The following is a 19,550-nucleotide window of genomic DNA, read 5'->3' on the forward strand; positions in this document are numbered from 1 at the left end:
CCACCGGCAAATCACAAAATTGTTCACGTTGGATGTGGAAATCGGTAAACCTGACACAGACTGAGGGAGCTCTCCTGTTATTGAGCTGTTTTTTCTCCTCCCTTTAAAATACATTGATTGTTCAAAGAGCTCGTGAGCAGTCATGTCAGTGGGGAGAATTTGACTGTCTCTAGGTTCCTACCAGGGCTGCTCTGTATGTGTGTAGCCTGTAGCTCAAGACATTATTTGATCTGCTATTGAAAACCAGCTAGCTGCAAAAGCAGGTGTGATTCTTGCTATAGATTTTTAGGAAGTTGGGTCCTGAGCTCCTGGAAGCTTTTCTGTGGCCTGACTTCAGGGAGAGCTGAGTTTGGGGTATGGAGGGGAGGAAAGAAACTAGACAGAGCTACAGAACCCACTGCTTCTTACTCAGGACCTCAGGTCCTTCATCTGTAAAACAGGGACACTGGACAAAACGACCCTAAAGGTATCTTCCATGGGCAAGTTCTCTCATCCTGTATTGGTTGGGATGCATTTTGGGGAGAGTTCCAGGAATGGTGAGCTTTGGGGACTGTCTTCTGGGAAAGATGAAACATTATGGCTGATGCTTTGGGTGGGAAGCTGAATTCAGGAATGGATTTCTTCTGGTATCCTCATCTTCTGGGGGAAATTGTTCTTCTCATGGTAGAGCTGTTCCCAGTTCTATGATCCATTTCCAACTTATTCCCACAAACATTAAGTGTTTCCTTGATGGTGTGGGGGATTCTCCAGTGTTCTCCTCGGTCCTGATATGGCTGTGCTCTCCAGTGACGTGGTTTGTGACTATCCCTGCCTGCTACTTTGGGGTAGCCCTTGTCCATGGCTCTCCATAAATCTCCTTGTCTGCCCATCATTCTCAGGGCTTTCTTCATCTTCTTGACATTGTACAATACAAACTCTGCCCATGGACTATGACCGTCTCTTCTCCCATGCGATTGGTCTATCTCTTTTCTGGAGTCATTAGTTTCTGTGCCAACACCTTGAATGCTGCCTCTGCCATGATTCCTCATTTCTAATATTTTGTAGCCTGCTCATCTCTCCAACCAGGCTCTCTTCTGCTTTTTGGGTGACCTTTAACTTAATTCTTTGTGTCCTTTAATCTTCTCTAGCCAGCATCCATACAGCAGCCCTGGCTGAGGATTACTGTCAAAAGAGGGTTTTTTGTTTCAGGTGGAAGCTCGTTTTCTTTAACCTGTTATCATGAAAAGATGTATCAGGATCTGGATGCTGGACACACACTGAAGACAGACGATGGTGCGCCAGCTCTATGGGGTTTCCATCTGACTTTTGTAAAATGGACAACCAGCATTCCTCATCCTCTTGATTTTTCTTTATGAGACACTTGGGCTTAACTTAGGAACAATCATGAATCTTCCTTTGGAGATTCCAGGCTTGATGCAACTGTCTCAGTGTCTTACAGACAAGAGCATACTTAGGACTTCACCATACATGGAGATTTCTCTGGTATGGCATAAAGAATATAGGTCCTGCCTAATAGTCAATGACTATAGTAATCTAATGTTTGATAAACCTAAAGACTTCAGCTTCTGTTAAATTTGACAAAATTTGCTGAGAAAATTGGAAAATAGTATGGCAGAAACAAGAGGCATTGACTGCCACTTAAAACCCTACAAGATAAGGTTGAAATGGGTTCATGATTAGATGTAAAGGGTGATACTGTAAGTAAATTAAGAGAACAAGGGATAGATTACCTTTCAGATATGTGGAGAAGGAAGGAATTTAGGGCCAAAGAAGAATTAAAGAACATTATAAAATGCAAAATGGATAATTTTGATTATGTTAAATAAAAAAAATTTTTGTACAAACAATGCAGTCAAGATTAGAAGGGAAACAGAAAATTGGGAAAAAATTTCTATGTCCAAGAATTCTGATAAAGGCCTCATCTCTTAAATATATGGGAGAATTGAGTCAAATTTATAAGAATACAAACCATTCTCCAATTGATAAATGGTCAAAGGATATAAATACAATTTTCAGAGGAAGAAGTCAAAACAAGTTCAAGTCACATGAAAAGGTGCTCTAAACCACTATTGATCAGAGAAATACAAATTAAAACAATGCTGAGTTACCTCCCAGAATGGCTAAGATGACAGAGGAAGATAATGATAAATATTGGCGAGGAAGTGGGAAAACTGGGACACTGATACATTGTTGGTGGAGTTGTGAATTGATCCAACCGTTCTGGAGAGCAATTGGAACTATGCCCAAAAGGCTATTAAACTGTACATACCCTTTGATCCAGCAGTGTCTCTCCTGAGTCTGTATTGCAAAGAGATCATAAAAAAGGGACGAGGACCCCACATGTGCAAAAATGTTCATATCAGCCCTTTTTGTAGTGGCAAGGAAATTGAGTGGACACTTATAAGTTGGGGAATGACTAAGTAAGTTATGGTTTATGAATTTAATAGAATATTATTGTTCAATAAAAAGTGATCAACAAGCTGATTTCAGAGAGGCCTGGGGAGACTTATATGAACTGGTGCTGAGTAGAAAGAACCAGGAGATCATTGTACACGGCAATAACAAGATTATGTGATGATCAGTCGTGATGGATGTGGCTCTTTTCAACAATGAGCTGATTCAGGCTAATTCCAACGCTCTTATGATAGAACCATCTGCACCCTAGAGAGAGGACTATGGGGACTGAATGTGGATCACAACATAGTATTTTCACCTTTTTTGTTAACTTGATTTTTTTCCTCTCATTTTTTTTTTTCCTTTTTTGATCCACTTTTTCTTATGCAGCATGATAAATGTCAAAATACATATAGAAAAATTGCACGTGTTTAACATATATTGGATTAGTTGCTATCTGGGGAGTGGTAGAAGGGGATGAGAAGGAGGAAAATTTGGAACACAAAGTTTTACAAGGGTGAATGTTGAAAACTATCTTTGTATGTATTTTGAACTTAAAAAGCTATTGCAAAAAAAAAAAAATACAGATCTTAGAGCCAAAGAACCAAGTTCACTCCTTTTCTTTGACCTCAATTGGGAATGTGACATTGGGCAACATCACCTTACTGCTGAGGGGTTGGGTTAAGTGACCTTGAGGTCTCTTCCAGAATTTAAATGGAGGAGCCCTTGATCATTTTGAATTCTGTACTCAGGGTCCCCTATAGCGGTGGCAGGGATCATTGGCAAGCATGCATCTCCCTGTCTTATCCCTTGCTGGTTATTCATCTGCAGAAGACTGCCAAACAAAGTGATTTCTTTTCTGCATTTTTTTTATTATAGCTTTTTATTTACAAGATATATGCATGGGTAATTTTTCAGCACTGACCCTTGTAAAACCTTTTGTTCCAACTTTTCCCCTCCTTCCCCCCACTCCCTCCCCCAGATGGCAGGTGGATCAATACATGTTAAATATGCTAATATATATATATATAATACAATATATGTATACATGTCCATACAGTTATTTTCTCTGCATTTTTTTCAAAGAATAATCTATAGTTTTCACATTTGCATCGTACTAGAAGAAAGCCTGTGAGTTGGCATTTGTGCTACCAAATGGAGTGCTTTTTTGTTGTCAGCAACTGAAAGCAGAATGGAGTCTTGTATTCTTTGCACTGTCACTTTCGTTACATGACTGTAAAGTTGGGATCCGCTATGGAATGGCGTTTGCAGAAGTCTGTTTCCTTCCATACGTATTCTTCAAGGCCACTCTTGGGGCATGCATAGATTATTATCATAAACATTTGAAAGAGATGGAAAAGTCAGTGTGTGGGTTGGGCAGTTACTGATGTCTTATGTTCAGTCTTGTAATACTTCAAAACACGGTTGTATCCAAATCATTATTGCCTTTGGCTTTGATCTCTGCCTCCCTGGTTGGCACAGATTTCAGGAGTTTGCTGACCAATGGAGTCTTCAGGCTCTTTTGAGCTCCTCATTATGGCAATTGATCTGCATCCACTAAACTTCCTTGGGAAATTGTTATAATCCGTGTCAATCCTTACTTCTCATCCATGTCCCAGTTTTCAGCACCAACAGCTCATTTAAATAGTTCATGTTGGAGTAGTTTTAATTGTATGCCATATTTTTTTCCCTCATAATTCTTACAGTTTTATGTTAATTTTGAATCTTTGCTTTAACAATCTGTGATCTGACTGCACAGTGACAGCCAATTTGTGAATGGCACCCCAACAGCAGTTTTTTTCCCCTGTCTGTTAAAATATCACTTTCATTTTTGGTTATGTTAGTTTATGTATTCCATGTCCAGGGATTTTTTTTTTTGAAAAAGTATTTTTATATAGGCATGGAGCTTCTGTATGTTCTATAAGTCTGTCTCCTTTTGTACTAGCTGTTTGGGGTTTACAGTCAGAGCTGAAATGGCTTCTGTCCTCCTAGAACTTTGATTACTTTTCTTATAATCAACATCTCATTAATCATTTAAGGAGGAAGTACAGAAAGAGCATTGACTTTAGGAGTCAGAAAACCTGGGGTAAAACTGCATTTTTCACACTTCCCGAGTGATCCCTGGTGAATTGTCAGTCTCTCTGGAACTTGGTTTCCTCATCTGCAAAATAAGAGGGAAAGACCACCCAGCTTCTTAGGTCCTTTTTTGTTCTGGAGCTATGGTTCTACATATCTTTAAGAAAATTCCAAAGGAAAAAAATTCTACTGACATTAGAATTAAGCTTAATCTTTATAGCGATGTGACATTTATGATATTATAGTTTATTGCAAACAGAAGTTCTTAACTTGGGACCACAGACCATTAGAATTAGGATCTGCGGATAGATTTCAGGAGTTCATAAACTTGGATAGGGAGAAAATACATCTTTATTTCCATATAATTTGTTTCCTTTGTAATTTCATGCATTTTATTTTATGCATTAAAAACATTTTCGGTTCCATAAGACCACACAAAATAAGTAGAGTCTCTGATTTAGACTCTTTCACTAACCATGCTCAATTTTTTCCTTCTGTAAGATGGGAGAAGGCATTGTTTCCTTTATAGAATCAAATGAACTGTTCCCAAACCATGCCCCTGTCCCCTCCCCTCCAAATAGGACTTTATAAAATTAGAACAGATAAGAAATTTTTGTTGAGAAATGTTTAATAATCCATGTATCATGGAATAAGAACTCACAATTCTTTGAGTATTACACAATTTTTTTTTTAAATTATAACTTTTTATTGACAGTTCCATGCCTGGGTAGTTTTTTTTTTTTTTTTTTTTTGTTTTGTTTTTTTTACAACATTATCCCTTGCACTCACTAATGTTCTGACTTTTTCCCTCTCTCCCTCCACCCCCTCCCCCAGATGGCAGGCAGTCCTATACATGTTAAATATGTCACAGTATATCCTAGATACAATATATGAGTATTACACAAACTTAGCATGCATTGAAAGTCTCAGATGGAAGGTGTGATAACTACTGAAATGATCCTCTGTATTATATAAATAAGAAATGGGATAACTTTAGTATGGAACTCTTTGGATATCCAGCTCACAGAAAGCATGGTTTCCTGGGACAATGAGTATTGGACCAGGGAGGAGTCGGGAGATGTAGATGCTCGTCCTGCTCCATCACTGACTGGCTATGTGACCTTCAACGTTTATCATTCCTCATCTATAAAATGAATGTATATAAAATGAATATGTCTCTTCTAGGTCCCAGACAGTTCGTGTTGCTTCTAGGGCTGGTCCAGGGGAGAGGTTAGTTGTTAGTTTTCATCCTCCTTGCTGTTATGTCTCCATAGGGTGTGACCTACTGCGGAGAAAGCTCAGCCAGTAACTTGACCATGGCCAACGTACCCTGGCACGAGGAGGTCATCCACTTTGTGGAAGAGCTCGTGGACCTGCTCCCCAACTACGAAATTGCTTGTGAGCACGAGCACTCCAACTGCCTCCTGATCGCACACACCAAGGTAAGGATGGATGGGGGGCCTCCTCCTGCAGCAGTGTAGCTGTGCTCACTTGCTCCTCCCTTTTCTGTACCTCGTCTTTGTGACTTTGCAGACCAGTGACCTCTTTGGCCAAGCTGTCCCCTGCCTGTCTGCGTCATCCCCTTCCTTTCTGAGCCATCCCCAGGGTGCCCGTGTGCTCGCTGGGTTGCAATCTGTACGACTTGTCCCTGCCTGAAATGAAGGAGAAAAACTCAGCAATCATCAATGATCCTGAGATGAGTTTCTCCCTATCAGAAAAGAAAGCATTTATCCTTTTCTGGGTCACTTAGAATTCCTGGTATCCAGAAAGTTTTCAGTTTTACCTGATGATTCCAGCCCCCACCCCCTCGCCCCCTTTTTGATCTTGCCACTATCAAAGGGGAATGGTGTCCAGAGATAGGCTTTCTTCCACAAAGTTCTTTTTATCCCTTTTAAAATAACAGTAACAATAACGATGACCATAAGCCCAAATCAGAAAGCCAGTATTAGAGTCATTATCCAAATGATTGTCTTGGTTCTTTTTTTAAGCTAGTCAAAGTTCACCAGATTCATGTTTCCTCTTCTCCATAAATAAACAGTTTCTGTGCAAGATAAAATTTTGCTCATGTTAAACATGGAAAGCTCTTTGCTTGAACAAGCAGATAGCGGCGTCTGAGCTGCTTCCAGAACTGCTTCTCCAGGGAATGGCCTGGAACAAAAGCCAGACGCTTGGATTCTGATTTCACAGCCTTTTGGATCTGCACAAATGCATGAGACACGGCCTCCTCACCTTGGAAGGGGGCTGCCTGTCACCTCTCTGGTCAAGCACTTCAGGACTTGGGCAGGAGCTGGTCTGTGATCACACATGCAGTTTCTCTGAAACAAAGATGTCTTGTAAATGCCATCAGATAACTGAAATATAAATGAACAGCCATAACTTGCCACATAGTTAAGCCTAATGCAAACACTTAAAAAACGTTGAATTTAATTTTCCAGTTTTTCAGTATCATTTCCTTAGATGAGGTGATTGACTTAAAAGGTTTAGTTTTTTTAAAAAAAGGTGCTTTTCTCATTAACCCCTAGCCTTTAGTAAATGATAAAACATCCTCCCCCCCCACTCCTTCTAAATTTGTTCATAGCCACTCAGAAATGGGAAATGGACAACAGATAGGATATTGACACAGATTATAAAGTTTTATAAAAGGTTTAACCGAAGTAAATTAATTGTGACAACTAGGAGACTAGAAGAGCCCAGGAAGAGCCTTAGGAAGCAAGCATCTGATTTATTTGTCAAAGGGAAAAGAGATGTTTACGAAAGGCAACACCAGCTACGTAAATTTGGCTGGTAAGTCTCATGGATCAAGGTGATGGATTATTTTGACCAGTATCAGTGATCTCATAACATAATGAGAAGGGATGATAGATAAAGCTAGATCAAAGGAAGCTTGGCAAGACATCTGTGCAGTTGAAGTCATTCCAAGGGCATTTCAAAGATAAAAAGCAGAAAAGATTTGTAAAAATCATAAACTGCTTTGTCTGCATCAAGGACACAACTGCCCTACTTGGCCCTATCAGGACAGTCCTGAATGTGGTTTTGGGGAAGCAGAGATCAAAGATAGGAAGAACAGCTGGTTTGATGAGGCGTGCTAGCCAGGGACTAGTTGTTGCTCTGAGTTCCGAAGGTAGCAGGGAAAGGAGAAGAAGAAGATAAATGTTCTTTAAAGAAACAACAAAATGTCCTGTCTGTCTGGTTTTATAAAGCACTTTCCTCACAATAACCCTGCGATTCAAGAATGCAAATATTCTCTTCATATTAGAGATTGGTAAACTGAGGCTCGGCAAAACCTCGCCCTAGCAGGTGTCGAGCTCAGGACTTGAACCCACGTGTCTGGCTATCCAACCCAGGTTCTTTCAACAAGACCAGGCTCCTATTTCAAAGGAAAAACAGGAGGGATTTGGACTAACTGGATATAGTGTAGGAATAACCCCTTTTAGCATAAAATATACGAGATTACATAGGAAACCAGTCATATTGAAATAAAGGCATAATTTTTCCCATTCAAGTCCTCTCCTCCCAAAATCTATCCATGGATCAGTCCTTGGTGTGTGTGTGTGTGTGTGTGTGTGTGTGTGTGTGTGTGTGTGTGTGTCTGTACCCCAGCTTAAGAACCCCTGCCACAGTGAGGAATAAATGGGGGGTAAGTCACAGGTGACCTCAAGATTAGGAGCCTGTATAACTTGGAGTGTGATGCTATCATGAGCAGAAATAGGAAATGAGGGAGTGGGAGTCTCCTCAGTGGTACCAAGGGCTGGGAGGATGTTATTAGTGTTCTCTCTGGTCTCTCCCCTCCTCAATGAGGAGTCATCTAGGCAAACTTTATGAGACCCCACTGCCGTTTTCACATCTGGCCATACTATCTCACGTCCTTAATGCTTTTAGGCCGTCATTTTTTTTTTCTTTACCAAAATTTAAGCTCTTCATGGTTAAAAGTACATTGTGGACCTAGCCAAGCTGAATGCTTTGGGTGCCAACTCAGTCCTTGTCCAGATTCTTCCCATCCTGGGCTGGAACTAGAAAAGCTGGCCAGAGAAACTAGCCGTAGTCACTTAAGTGGTTGTTAGAACTTACCCAGGCAGATACTGCTATTGGCAGATGGTGACAGCAGCCTGGAGCCAAATTTGCATAATCTGACTGCCTGCATGCTCATTACTGCTAATTTGTTTGATGCTGTTTTATATGAACATGTAAAAAATATTGTATTTATCAAGATAGTTTACCATAATGAGCATGAGTAAGGATGGATTACATTACCAGGATGATCCAGCATCTTACTGTGAATCCACTGGTCACTACTTGTGGGTCTCTGAGTATCCACAGTGAGAGTTCCCTGGCACCATTCGCAGTTAAAATTGTCCTTCCAATTAGCTGGATATAATTTTTCTTCCTAGCATCATTGTTCTTGTTAATTTTCAGCTCCATTGCTCTGAAGAATGAACCGTCAGTGCCTAGAAGCAGTGGAGAAAAGCAGGGTTTTGGAGCCCCTCAGGTTGGAAGCCTGGGTTCAAATCTTCTCACACTCACTAGCTGTATGGGCCAGTTACTTTGTCCTCTCAGAGTTTCAGTTTCTTGCGTGTCAAATTAGGATAATAATAGCACCAATCTCATAAAATTTGCTGTGAAAATCAAATGACATTGAAGGAATATGGACACATGTACACACACACATACACATGTGTTGAAAAATATATCCCACATGCTTAGCAAACAGTATATAACTATATAATATTTAATAATTGAATAATAATAATAAATATAAGAATCAAATGTGGCCCATTTTCTTGCCTGGTTAACTTCCTTAAGCTTGATAATTTTTTGGCCTTGGTGCTTTTGGTCATTTGTCTGTTCTTTTATTTTTCTTCCATGGCCTTGGAGACCTCAAGAAGTGAAGAAGGTATATATTCAGAACAAGTCAAATAGCATTTAGGGGACTTCTCCCAGCTTAGTGGTTTCACTGGCTAAAAGTTGAGCGGAAAAAGAATTCTTTTCTTCTCTGGAAGTGCTTTTTTAATTTTAAAATTAATTTGTGTTTCCAAAGCTCTTTGCCTCTTTCATCGGAGGAGCTACCGAATTGTTCTGTTCTAGCTGCGGTACCACACACCCATTTTAATAAGCTGCCGAGAATTAATCACTAATCTTTACTCAGCTTTGGAAGCAGGCCTGGCTCCCAGCCAGATCCTTTGCAGATGCCTTAGTAGGGGATCTTTATCCCTGCGCAGTCCCACCCTCCCCACCCCCAGCCCCCCACTTTGTTTAGCCCCTTATTGGCCAATCTCTCTTAACTCAAGGCTGTCCCTTTTACTTGGATTCAGCAGGTGCCCAAAGAGGCAGCCTTCCCTTCCTGCCTGTAGCTCTAGCCTTGCTATCACACTTAGAATCTGCTCCAAATCATTTAAAATATTTTGCTTTCTCTTAGCATCAGTTCATGTAAGTCTGAAAAAAAGAGTAAAAAAAAAATACAACATTTTGCTTTCACCCATGTCTGCAGAATTCATGTGACACAGAAAAAGGAGAGAAAGTGATGCTAGTTAGAGGACGTTTGTCCTCATCTAACATCGACAGAAATTTGCTAGCTGTGTGACCCTAAACAATTTACTTAACCCTTACTTCAGTTTCCTTATCTGTAAAATGGGAAACTACTCCAGTATCTTTGCAAGGAAAACCCCAAATGGGGTTATGAAGTTGGACCTGATTGAAAAACAACTGAAGAAAAATTGGTAGAGATTTATATTGGTCAGTTTGGATTTAATTTAAGCCAACTTTATCTTATTGTGAAGGGGCTTAAAGGAAAAGGAATATCTTGTACCTCCCTTCCTCCAGAGTCCCTGAGGTCCCTTGCGGCCACGTAACTGCGGGCCAGTCTAGGAGCAGGTCCCAGAGCTGGACCCATGACTGTTGTTGGGAAAGGAAATGGTCTCATTGTCATCCTTGGCCTGAGTTGTCCATTTTGCATAAATGTATGTATATTTAGCCAACCTGACCGTGTTGTTGACCCAGCGCAGCCTTTGTTGAGGCAGCTGAACCCCCAAGCCCAAGCTGCTGTAACACATGCAAATCCTTCCTCTTCTCCTCAAAGGTCAGGAGCCGACTTGAGGATTTGGGCTTAGGGTTGGGGAACTGAATAATGTCTGGGCTGCCCTCTTCCTGTTCCAGGCCTTCCTTCTCACAGACTTTCAGAAGTATTTGAGGAAAAGGTACTGCTTCTGGAGGCAAGATCTCTTGAACAGAGCACAGCGTGCTCCTCATTAGGGCCATTTAATTGATTTTTGGCCAACTTCCATTCGCAGGCTGTAGCATTTCATAAGTCACTCTCTCTTCTGCCTTTTATTCTACCCTGTAAATCAGTTGAAGTTTTTATTTCCCTGCAATTAGGGTTGCTTGGTCTAATAGAACAGCCACTGTCCTCTCACTATATTTGCTCAAACACAGATAGGCTTGCACGGCATGAAGAATCTTGCTCAGATGGAATCAAATTTGGGGAAAGTACCTGAGTGTTCAACGACGCATTTTATTGCTATAAAATTTAATCCCTTCTATTTCTGTTGGTTTTTTTTTTTCCAGAGGCCAAATCTATTTGTAGCGGTGCAGTTGTATGGGATAGGAGAGAATAAATCTTTAAAATATGAGCAAGAACTTATTATTAAAGTAAATCAGAGAATAAGGTAGACAGTATTAAGCGTAATTGCTTTTTTTATTGTTCTCTGTTAAATAAATACATTTCATTATCTTGATTATCTTAAGATTCATTAGGTACTTGGGAACAGAGTACAAATCTCACTTGCTCCATTCTTTATTACGATATTCCTGGGAGCAATTTTTTTATTGTTTGTTTAAAATGACATGCAGAAAAGTCATTGAAAGTCAACCTCTTGGCTTAGAGCAGATGTTGTGAATGCAAAATAGCACGGAGAGATGGGACTCTCTTATGGTGAGACTTTGCTCCCTCAAAGGATTCTGGGGATGTTGTTTCCCTAGAACAGAATAAAAAAGTTCAGTGTCCAAGCTGCTTTTGGTGGTAACTTGCACTGCAAGACTTACTGCTCCTAGGCCACAGGACTCGAATCTTTTGAGCTATATCTTTTAATCTGCTTGGAGAGTGAATAGGGCGACTTCTTGATTGCATTTTTTTTCTTAGGAGTTAGTTGCATAGTTGCAGGTACAAGCTCTCCTCTCCTGGCTTGGCTTTGAGGCAGGCCGTCTGTCCAACCAAGCAGTCTGAGTAATTGGAAAACACCGTTCTGTTTTACCTCAATACGGGGTTGTAAAGATGGATGACACAATCCCCCCGCCTAGAGCTTGGAGTTCCTTTGAGAAAGTGCCAAATAAATAAAGGCACTGTTATGTTACTGTTTTTATTACTCATTTTACATCCTCTTGATAGTTGGGTAATACAGAAAAGGAATAATCGAAATGGAAAATTTCTCCTAGTCTTGGCAAAAATTGAGTTTGGGGAAAGTAGTCATGTGGTATGACTTGGTACCTCCAGCTCTGCCATGGCAGTGAGTGGGAGAAGGGCTCTACCTCATGGCCACCAAAGAGATGAGGATGGAATTTGCTCGACTACATTTGGTTAGAGAAGAGGAAAAGGGGAAAGAACAAAGATGAGCCCAAGGTCTTGCCTAGAGGGCAGTGGGTGAATGGGGACCCATGACAGAGAAGATGAGGGGGAGGAGCAGAAGATGAACCTCATTTAGCCCTCCACCCCCATTTACACAGCTAAAACCCAAGGAAGTGACCTGGCTTGCCCAAGCTGTCCTAGACATGTCAAGTGGCAGGGAGAGGCAGGATCCAGACCTGATCTTTGGTTCTGGGCATGGTGAGTTTGAGGTTGCCGGGAGACCCTAGAGGAGACGTTCTGGGGGCAGTGGAAGATGTGGAATTCAAATCAGGGGCTCGGGCATTTTCTCACACTTTCATTTTGGAAAATTATCATGACTCCATGCAACTTTTGTGCTCAGTTGGATCAGAACTACTGCAACCTTTAGTAATTATCCCCCCTTTTTGCTTCCTTTGTGACTTGCTGAAGTTGTGAGCATCAAGACTTGGTGATGATTTTTCCCCCCCTTTTCCCCCTTCTGGAATCATGGTGGGGGATGACTACTCTCCTTTGAGTCTTGACCTCAGAGAAAAGAAGTCTCCTTTGGGGACCCCTTTGGGATCTCACCTACAACAGAGATGACATTGCAGCCCTCAGAGAAGCCATGTTTTACCTGGTTTTGTCTAACAAGAAGGAAAATAGTCTAAGAGCTTGTTCTTCAAACAGCTAGAAGGTGGGATCTTCTGCAAGGACACCAGCAACTCTTGGTTCAGCCTGGATGATAGAGAGTTCTGTGTCCACAGAGACTCCATGTCAGGGTTTTGCCTTAATATTCTAGACAAGGTGTAAGGGAGGCTGACAGCAAGAGAAAAGATAGATATTCAGATGCTGGGAAAAAATTACTCTGGTTCAGGATTGTAGCTCGGCCTCCCCTCGCTGACTGCTTGATCAATGACCAAAATGAGCCACTTCAGCAAGGATGTGCCTGGGAGATGTGGGAGCAGAGCCTGGGGAACTTCCAGCCTCTGAGGCGGATCCCTGGAAGGGATGTGTGCTGGGGGCTTTCCTTTTTTTTTTTTTTTTTTTTTTTTTTTTTAATTTTTTAAGTCCCCTGGATGCCTTTTGTGTTTATATCACAGATACAGACCTTTTACTCTGAGCAACCTTGAAACAAAGAAAAAAATCAAGCAAAATGAACCCTTGGTACATTTGAAGGAGTCCTTGGCCCCGTTGTTCCTAACCTCTTCAGGGCCATTTCCTCATTGCTTCTCTGGGCCACATTTATAATCCACTAGGCCCCGTCTCATTTTTGACTTATATTACAAATGTAAATTTTACATTTACATTATTGTGACCATTATATATACCAGTCATTGCATCATTTCATTCAAGGCGGTCCATGTTTCTATAGGACAGTCGTGTCTTCTTACTTTCATAATTTGATTAGTTGATTTTTTTTTTTTCCTGAGACAATTGGGGTTACGTGACTTGCCCAGAATCACACAGCCAGGAAGTGTTAAGTGTCTGAGACCAGATTTGAACTCAGGTCTTCCTGACTTCAGGGCTGGGACTCTACCCACTGTACCACCCAGCTGCCCCTTGATTAGTCACTTTCCTCCAGTGTCTCTGCTGAGAAAACCCCAGCTAGACTCACAGAGTCAGACACGACTAAAATCCCTGAAGACCGCCCAGTCAGGGAGCTTCTGTCCCATCCCTTCTTCCTCTCCTCTCTCATTTCTCTCTCCCGCCCTTCCTGTGCACTTGTTCCCCCCAGGCTGGCGTAAATTTTATTGTTGCAAAGTCTGGCTTTCGAGTCGGGCTGCACCGAGCCCAGACTGGGAGGCCGGGCCTCAGTGTCTTGGTCAGGGGAATGGTCTTGGAGACCCGGCTCTCACCTTCTTGAGTCTGACAGCCACTAACCAGCCATGTGATCCTGCCCAAGTCATTCACTCTCTCGGGGAAGGCTGAGGGGACCACCTCATCCATAAAAATGAAGGCATTAGATTAGCTGTTCTCCAAGGTCTTTTCCAACTCGAAGCATATTGAGTCTATAACTGAATAATGGATGGAAGAACTGAGAGTGCCGGCTGTTCTCAGGGTTCACAGACTAGCAGAGCAGGGCCGACCCCCGTGGAGCACTAGAATCAGAACATTGTTAGTTGGAGCAGCAGCCAGGGTTGTTGTTGGAGTGACCTGGGGAGCTTTGGAGGAAAATGCAAATGGCGGAAACGGATGACTGCCTGAAATGATTGACAGGGACTCTTTCTGCCTTAGAACATTTCTTGTGAAATCTGGATCAGTGTCTAGAACAAACAGTATAATAATGGCGCCTTATATCTGTAGTGATCCTGGTAACAAGAGCAGCAACTCCCCTACCCAAAGGAAGCTGCTGTGAAAGGCGTTTTAAAGCTCTTTCCCATCTTTCCAAAGAAGCTGATGGATGTCGGGTTTTCACCTGTCAGAAGCAGGAACATTTGGAACAATCTGTGAGAAAGGCAGGCACACGGTTTCTTTGGGGAGAAAATGAGGACTTTATAATGTCACATTGCAGCAGGGAATTCTTGCTGGGTAAATGAGGACAGAGACCCAGGAGCCCGGTTTGATTGATCGGGACAAGTTGGTTCCAGAAAGGCAGCATCCTGGGCCTAAGTTTGCCACTGGGTCCGGGCTTAGAACAGGAAGATGTTGGTCCTTTGCTTGGGGGCAGGAAGGACAGGAGCACAGCAGAAATGGAGGCTGTTTAGATTCTCTTGTCAAAGTATCAGTTGCAGAGAAGAAAGCAGGAGAATTGAGAGGTTCATGATGCAGAAGGAGATGTGCGTTTCTGGACATGGCCATTGTGGGAATTCAGCCACAGATCCTTATTTACAGGGGCTTATCTTTCTCTCTTTTTTCTTGGTGAGAGAGAGGAAGGAAAAACGAATGCTTATTAATTGAAAAAGAAAACAAACAAACAAAAGCAAGTACCTAAAAATGTTGATAAACTTGTTCCTGTGCCAGACACATGAAAGAAGCCACCAGATCTTAATGAGGTTCATTGCCAGTATGGATAGGCATTAAATGTCTCTAATGGAAGGCTCCCTCCCCTTCCTTCTGTCACTTCTCTCCCAGATGCCCCACACCCTTTTCTCTTAGAAGAGAGAATAAGCAAGGAGCTGTTAACTTGGTATAGCAGTAGGCCAGTATCGACTTCCTTTCCTCCATGGACTCATATATTTTGCCTCATTGAACATTTGAAGTAAGAGTGAATAAAAGAAAATAAGAATACTTTGTGGTCTCTCTAACTGAAATTTACCTCCCAGGGCTTGGCCCAAACCCGACTTTTACAGCCCAGAGCAGGGCCTATTCACTGACTTTGTGTCATGTGGTCCTTCAGCCCACGTGACTGGGCTTCTCCGAATTGGGCTTTTAAGTGCATAAAATAAAATACATGGGAGCACCATAGTTACCAAGAGTATTGAAACAAGACCCAACAGTCCAAATCCCTGAGCCTTCACTGCCGAGCGTCAATGATTTTGTTCTGTAGACCAGCTGGTCCAGAGCTTGTCCTGCCAGAGCCCTGGGCTCGGAGTCCCTTCTACTCCCCACTAGTGAGTGACCTCGCCAGGCCTCACCCCCTTAGTGACATTGCGCCAGATGATCTCGATCTCGAAGGTTTCCCGATGTCGCACGCCCCTGGGATGACTAGTGTTTGTCTTTGTGGGCCCTTTCCAGGGAGGAGTCACACACCTTTCCATTCCCTGTGGTTCCATGCTGGCAGGGGAGGGCACCTAGCAGTCCTCCTCAGCTCTGGGGCAGCGTTGGCCCAAGCTGCCTGTGTGGGCGAGCCCCGTTGGGGGTGTCCCCCTCGGACCATCTGCACTCACAGACGAGTAGATGTGCCCTCCGACGGCAGCGGCTTCACGTGGGCATAATTGCCTCAGCTGGACTCGGTCATGGACATCTTCAGGCTTGGGGCGGTCTGGATGAGGACTCTGGTTTAGGAATTAGAGGGACCCATCGCCAGCCTAGCTGTGGCCCTTTGGTTCATGTGGGGCTCCCCTTTGGCTTCCCCACTGGACGTCCAGCCTGCCTCCTCAGACACAGAATCCTCCCTCCTGGCTCCTGACTCTCCAACTTGATTCATCCTTCCAGTATCATCCCGCCTTCCATCTTGGCCAGCAATAGTGAAGTGCTCCAACCTTGTGTTCTTTGGGCGCTTCTTGGCCGGGGATTTGGGGCATGAATTTCTGGCAGCTGTCTGGAGGGCTTGTCCCCGAGCAGTGTGCAGTGGGCAAGCGGGGAGATGTTTCTAAATGACGGTGTGTCACTTTAACAGATGGTTGGGCTGGACCCGCTTCCATTGTCTCTCCGTGAGCAGGATGAATCTTTCTGAAGTCTCTGCCTATTCCTCATCACTTGATCAGCCTAGCTCCAGGGTGCTCTGCTCAAATAGCAATGAAGAGAGGAGAGTGAAGACCTTGGTAGAGGGAACTCTTAGTAAGATGCCTCCAGCCCTGCTCTAGGAAAATGGGGTAGTATGGAGGAGCAGAAAGTGCTATGAAATAACAGCATTATTTGTGTAGCACTTATTGTGTGCCAGATGCCTGCTGAGCTAATTACAATTATCTCATGTAGATTTCCCAACGACCCTGGGAAATAGGTGCTGTTATTGTCCCTATTTTGTAGCTGAAAATACTGAGGCAGACAGCAGGTAAATGACTTGTCCAAGGTCACACATATTGTGTCTGGGGCTGGAATCTGACGCCAGGCCCAGCCCTCTGTCCACTGAAAACAGAAATAGTCAACAAGGAACAGGCAGTGGATAGAGCACCAGCCCTGAAGTCAGGAGGACCTGAGTTCAAATCTGTCCTCAAATACTTCACACTTCCTAGCTGTGTGACCCTGGGCAAGTCACTTAACCCCAATTGCCTCAGGGGAAGAAAAAGAAATAGTCAACTAGCCTTTGTTTAGTGCTTACTGTGTGCTGGGTGTCTGTGTGTTTGCCCTCAGTATCTTTATTCCTACACTCGTCCTCTTCCTTCCTTCCCTCCCTTCTGGCTTTAATCTCCTTTGATAAGTGTTTCATCTTCACTGAAATTGCTTCAGGCTTCTTCCTCAAATCCAGTGATTGTGGTTACTTAGCATGTCTAACCTCTATCAGGAAGTGAGAAGAAGGGGAGAGAGCCACCCCAAATCTGTTTCTCAGGCCAAGGCCCCTCTTGGAAAGAATCTTTCAGTCTTTGGGGAGAGGAAAGGAAAAGGAAAGAGGAAAGAGAAAGTAGCCTGAGCTCGTCCCTTCTTGCTGATTGACCCTTCTTTCTCCTCAGACCTTCCTTCTCTGCCAGCTCCCAGGGTACCCACCTTGTGGGGTCTTGTGGGATCAGACTGGGAGAGCAGTGTCCCAGCCCCGTACCTGATGTATCTGCTGACTTAGACACTCACACACATCTCTAAAATGTTGCTTTTTAGCTAGAGCTGTTCCTGCACCTTTCTATGGTTTCAGAAAGTTGACCTTAATGCCGAGTCCTTCATTGTCCACTTTCTATTTCCTTTACAGTCAACCATAGAGATCTTGGTCATAGAAGCAAAGGCCCCTATTATTTGTGTGACTGCTACTTGTTTGTACTTTTCCTATTCTGAACAGCCTTATTTCTGATTCCAAGGGCCTCCCCCAAATCAGGCCATCTCTGAACATGGTTTCCTGTCTTCATGTCACTCCGACTAAAAGTTAGCAGTTTCATTCAAAAGATTTTTAAAATCCTTTCCTCCCCTTCCTTTCCCTTCTCTTCTCCTCTCCTCATGTGGGAGATACCTACATCAGTGAAATGATGGATTTAACTCCTATTTGATGATGAAGAAGAAATAAGAATGATTATAATAACAATAATAATCTGAGAGAAAATTAGTGATTTCTTGATTCTTCATTTTCTGGTTCCCCCCCAACACATCGCCATTCCAAAGCACAACTTTAGGATAGGATGCTCAAGATTGCATATGGGTAAAATAATTGAAATTTTGCATCCATTTCCATTTTAACCCACAAAGCTTTGCGCCTTTCAGCAAAAAGTCAGATTTTGCTCTGCAGAATTTTTCATTTTTCCAAGTCCCTGAGAGCCGTACATTTCACATCTTTTCTTGATTAGAACATTGAACAGGGGGTTACATATATCAGTGAAGTTAGAAAATGGGGAAATCGGATCCTGGCTTTAATTAATAGCTGGGTGAGCCTCCTGCCCACTATATTGAACTGACTCCTTCCCCTCCAACACACACACACACACACACACACACACACACACGGATAAAAAGGGCTGTACTGTGGGGTGCTATGGTACTTCATTATAGAAAATGGAACTTGATTTCCAATCCTATTCTCATATTAACTGGCTGTGACCCTGGGCAAGCCACTTAAGTGCTCTGAGCCTCAGAAGCCTTGTCTACAATATGTGGCTATTAATACTTAAATACACGGCTTCCCAAGGTGGTTGTGTATAAGTCTTAAAGTACTGTCAGAATGGGAACTATCGATATTGCCGAGGGGAGAGTAGAAATCGAATTACTTTCCTGCTCGCTGATTCTTAGGATTTATGCAGACACCGTACTATGGTTTCAATCAGGTAAGGTGGTCGGCAGTCACGGGTTAGGGCCCTCCTATGTCCCAGCCTGGACCCAAACCAAAGGGATAGAACGAAAAGCAGAACGAGGGTCCCTGCCCTCACGAGGCTCCCCTTCAATTGGGGGAGGCCACAGGCAAGGGTGGGAGCACGTAGAGGGAAGTTAAGGGTGAGGAGATTGCAGAGAGAGAAAGGGCAGCTGGGGAAGCGTTCACGTCTGCTCCTTGAGGTGTGGGGAGCACGGGAGGTGTCCCAGTCACCCTGTGCTTTGGGAAGGCCGCTGTGTGGCTGAGTGGAGCCTGCGTGAGGGACTTCTCACTGGATGCTCAGAACATGGATGTTTTTGACCCAGAGATTTCACAGTCCTAACTTGGGTTTTTAGACTTTTGCAGTGAATCTGCTGATCTCGTCACTTGCCTCTAGTTACCAGTGTGTGGGATGTAGAAGACCCTTACTCAAAATGACTACTCAGAGATCACTCAAAATAGAAAGCAGAAAGGTCACTTATTATACCTCCGGAGGATGAGCCGTTCTATCACGAGATAGGGGAAAGAGAAAGCTCACAGTAGGAGGCTAAAGAAGTAGTAAAGATACACAGCTTTTATACAAGAGATTACATCACAAGTAAGAGAGCATTGAGAAAGGGAGGGGGGAGGCATCTAATTGACTGTTGCTATCCAGAGAGATTGAGATGGAAATCACCTGATTTTTAGAAAACAGAAAATCAGGCCTTCAGGCTTCAGATATCGCTGGCCAAGGCTCAAGTACATATGGGCCTGCACATATTATGCAGGTCATAGGGGAAACACAGAAATAATGAAAACAAAATACAGAAAAAGAATTCACATATTCCTGGAAGTTCTTCACCTTTTCTCTCTATTCCACACACCAGGGATCTCCTTCTCCCACCCTTGAGCCCTGCTAAGTGTCCAACACCGGGCTCTCCTGTG

General features: G+C 43.0%; 1 protein-coding gene across 1 annotated transcript in view; it reads left to right on the forward strand.

The window, feature by feature from the left end:
• The window catches only part of LOC100918039 (S-adenosyl-L-methionine-dependent tRNA 4-demethylwyosine synthase TYW1), a 207,548-nt gene that overhangs the window by 186,065 nt on the left and 1,933 nt on the right, over positions 1 to 19,550 (forward strand). The window contains exon 15 of the mRNA XM_012549824.3: positions 5,745 to 5,912. Within this exon, the coding sequence (XP_012405278.1) occupies positions 5,745 to 5,912 (168 nt within the window). The remainder of the gene's footprint in view (positions 1 to 5,744; positions 5,913 to 19,550) is intronic.

This window comes from Sarcophilus harrisii, chromosome 4 (assembly GCF_902635505.1).
Source record: "Sarcophilus harrisii chromosome 4, mSarHar1.11, whole genome shotgun sequence".
Lineage (NCBI taxonomy): Eukaryota > Metazoa > Chordata > Mammalia > Dasyuromorphia > Dasyuridae > Sarcophilus > Sarcophilus harrisii.